This window comes from Pteropus vampyrus, unplaced genomic scaffold (genome assembly GCF_000151845.1).
Source record: "Pteropus vampyrus isolate Shadow unplaced genomic scaffold, Pvam_2.0 Scaffold330, whole genome shotgun sequence".
Classification (NCBI taxonomy): Eukaryota; Metazoa; Chordata; class Mammalia; order Chiroptera; family Pteropodidae; genus Pteropus; species Pteropus vampyrus.
In genome coordinates, this window is record NW_011889111.1 from 740831 (window position 1) to 742566 (window position 1736).

At 53.6% G+C, this 1736-nt stretch overlaps 1 protein-coding gene across 1 annotated transcript in view; it reads left to right on the forward strand.

The window, feature by feature from the left end:
* DECR1 (2,4-dienoyl-CoA reductase 1) overlaps positions 1-1736 on the forward strand; it is a 24720-nt gene that overhangs the window by 15305 nt on the left and 7679 nt on the right. The window contains exon 6 of the mRNA XM_011378095.2: positions 765-864. Within this exon, the coding sequence (XP_011376397.1) occupies positions 765-864 (100 nt within the window). The remainder of the gene's footprint in view (positions 1-764; positions 865-1736) is intronic.

Genomic DNA, 1736 nt, shown 5'->3' on the forward strand with positions numbered 1-1736 from the left:
ATGTTGTTGCCAGTGGCAAGATTTCATTTTTTTTTTTTTTTAATGGCTGAGTGATGTTCCGTTGTATATGTACCACCTCTTCATCCACTCGCCTCTCTCAGTGGACACTTAGGTGCTTCCACGTCTTGGCTGTTGTAAATAACGCGGCAGTGATCATAGGAGTGTATATATCTTTTTAAATAAGTGTCTTTGTTTTCTTTGGATAAATACCCAGAAGTGGGATTGCTGGGTCCCAGGCAGTTCCGTGCTCAGTTGTTGAGGAACCTCGGCGCTGTTTTCCGTCGTCAGTCCCGCCAGCAGTGGGTGAGGGCTCCCCCTCACGTCCGCCAGCGCTTGTCGCTCGTTGATCGATTGATGATGGCCACTCTGAGATGTGAGGTGACGTCCACTGTGGTTTTAATTTGCATTCCCCATATGTCTATTGGCCATCTGTATGTCCTCGTTGGAGAAATGTCTGTTCAGGCCTTCTGCCCGTTTTTTAATTGGATTGCTTCTTTTTTTGCTGTTAAGTTGTATCAGTTCCTCGTATATTTTGGATATTAACCCCGTGTTGGATATATCGTTTGTGAATACCTTGTTCCACTGAGTAGGGTGACTTTGTTTTGTTAATGGTTTTCTGTGCTGTGCAAAAATGTTTTTGGTCGCTGTAGTCCGTTTGTTTGCTGTTGTTGTGCGTGCTCCAGGAGCGAGTCCACGTTGGCGAGCGGGCAGAGCGGCATCAGATTGAGCGGGACTGCCACCCACTGTGTTTTTCTCACTTCCAGGAGCAGCGTTTCTTGCCATCACCACCGTCTACGCTGAGACCGGGTCAGGCTTCGTGGTGCCCAGCGCCTCCGCCAAAGCGGGAGTGGAAGCCCTGAGCAAGTGAGTGCCTTGCGCCGCCCCCGGGAGGTCCGCGGTGGGCCCTCGACCCCTTCCGCTGTGGCTCCCGTGACTGAGAAACTAAATGTTATTTAATGTTAATTACCTTAAAATTGCGTCGCCCCGTGGGGCTAGCCAGCACAGGGCGACGGCCCGTTCTCTCACCCGTGTCTTCACGTGCCCGCCCTGCCCTCCGAGCACACCTCTGCGCTTGCGTCGCGCCTACGCACAGGATGGACAGGACAGACAGACCGGTGGCCCCGCAGCGCACGGCGCTTTCGGAACCTGCTTGTCGCCGGCCTTCCCCAGCGTCTCTGGCGGAGGGCAGGGTCCGCTGCGTGTGCGGCTCGCTGCGGCCCTGCAGCGTTTCTCTGCCCCCAGCCTCTTCCCTCTTTCTTTTTTATTTACATTCCCACCAGAACTTTCTTTCTAAAAATGTATCTGCTTATGAGACTACTCACGGAAAGCCTGCGTCATTTTCCCATCACCCTTTGGAATGAAAGCCAGGCCTCAGTGTGGTCTTCTGAGCAGACGTGTTTATTCACCAACTCGTTGGGTCAATGTTTACTGCGTGCCTTTGGTGTGCCTGGCCCTGTGCCCGGTGCCGTGGTCATGATGGAAGCGGGGAGACCTCATCCTCGCCTGGGCTCTGCTTCTGCTGAACGGCCCCCACCTCCTGCAGCGCGCTGAGCGTCCCCACGGCTCTGCGCCTGGCTTCGCGCTGTTGGGTCACCCCGATGCTCTGCCTTCCTCCAAGACTCTCAACTCATCACCCTCTTGGGGACGTTCTGTCCAGTTTCTCTGGAACAGAATTAATTGTTCTCCACTCTGTGAACCCTTAAAACTTTATTCCAGTTTAGCGAGGAAACTAAGCC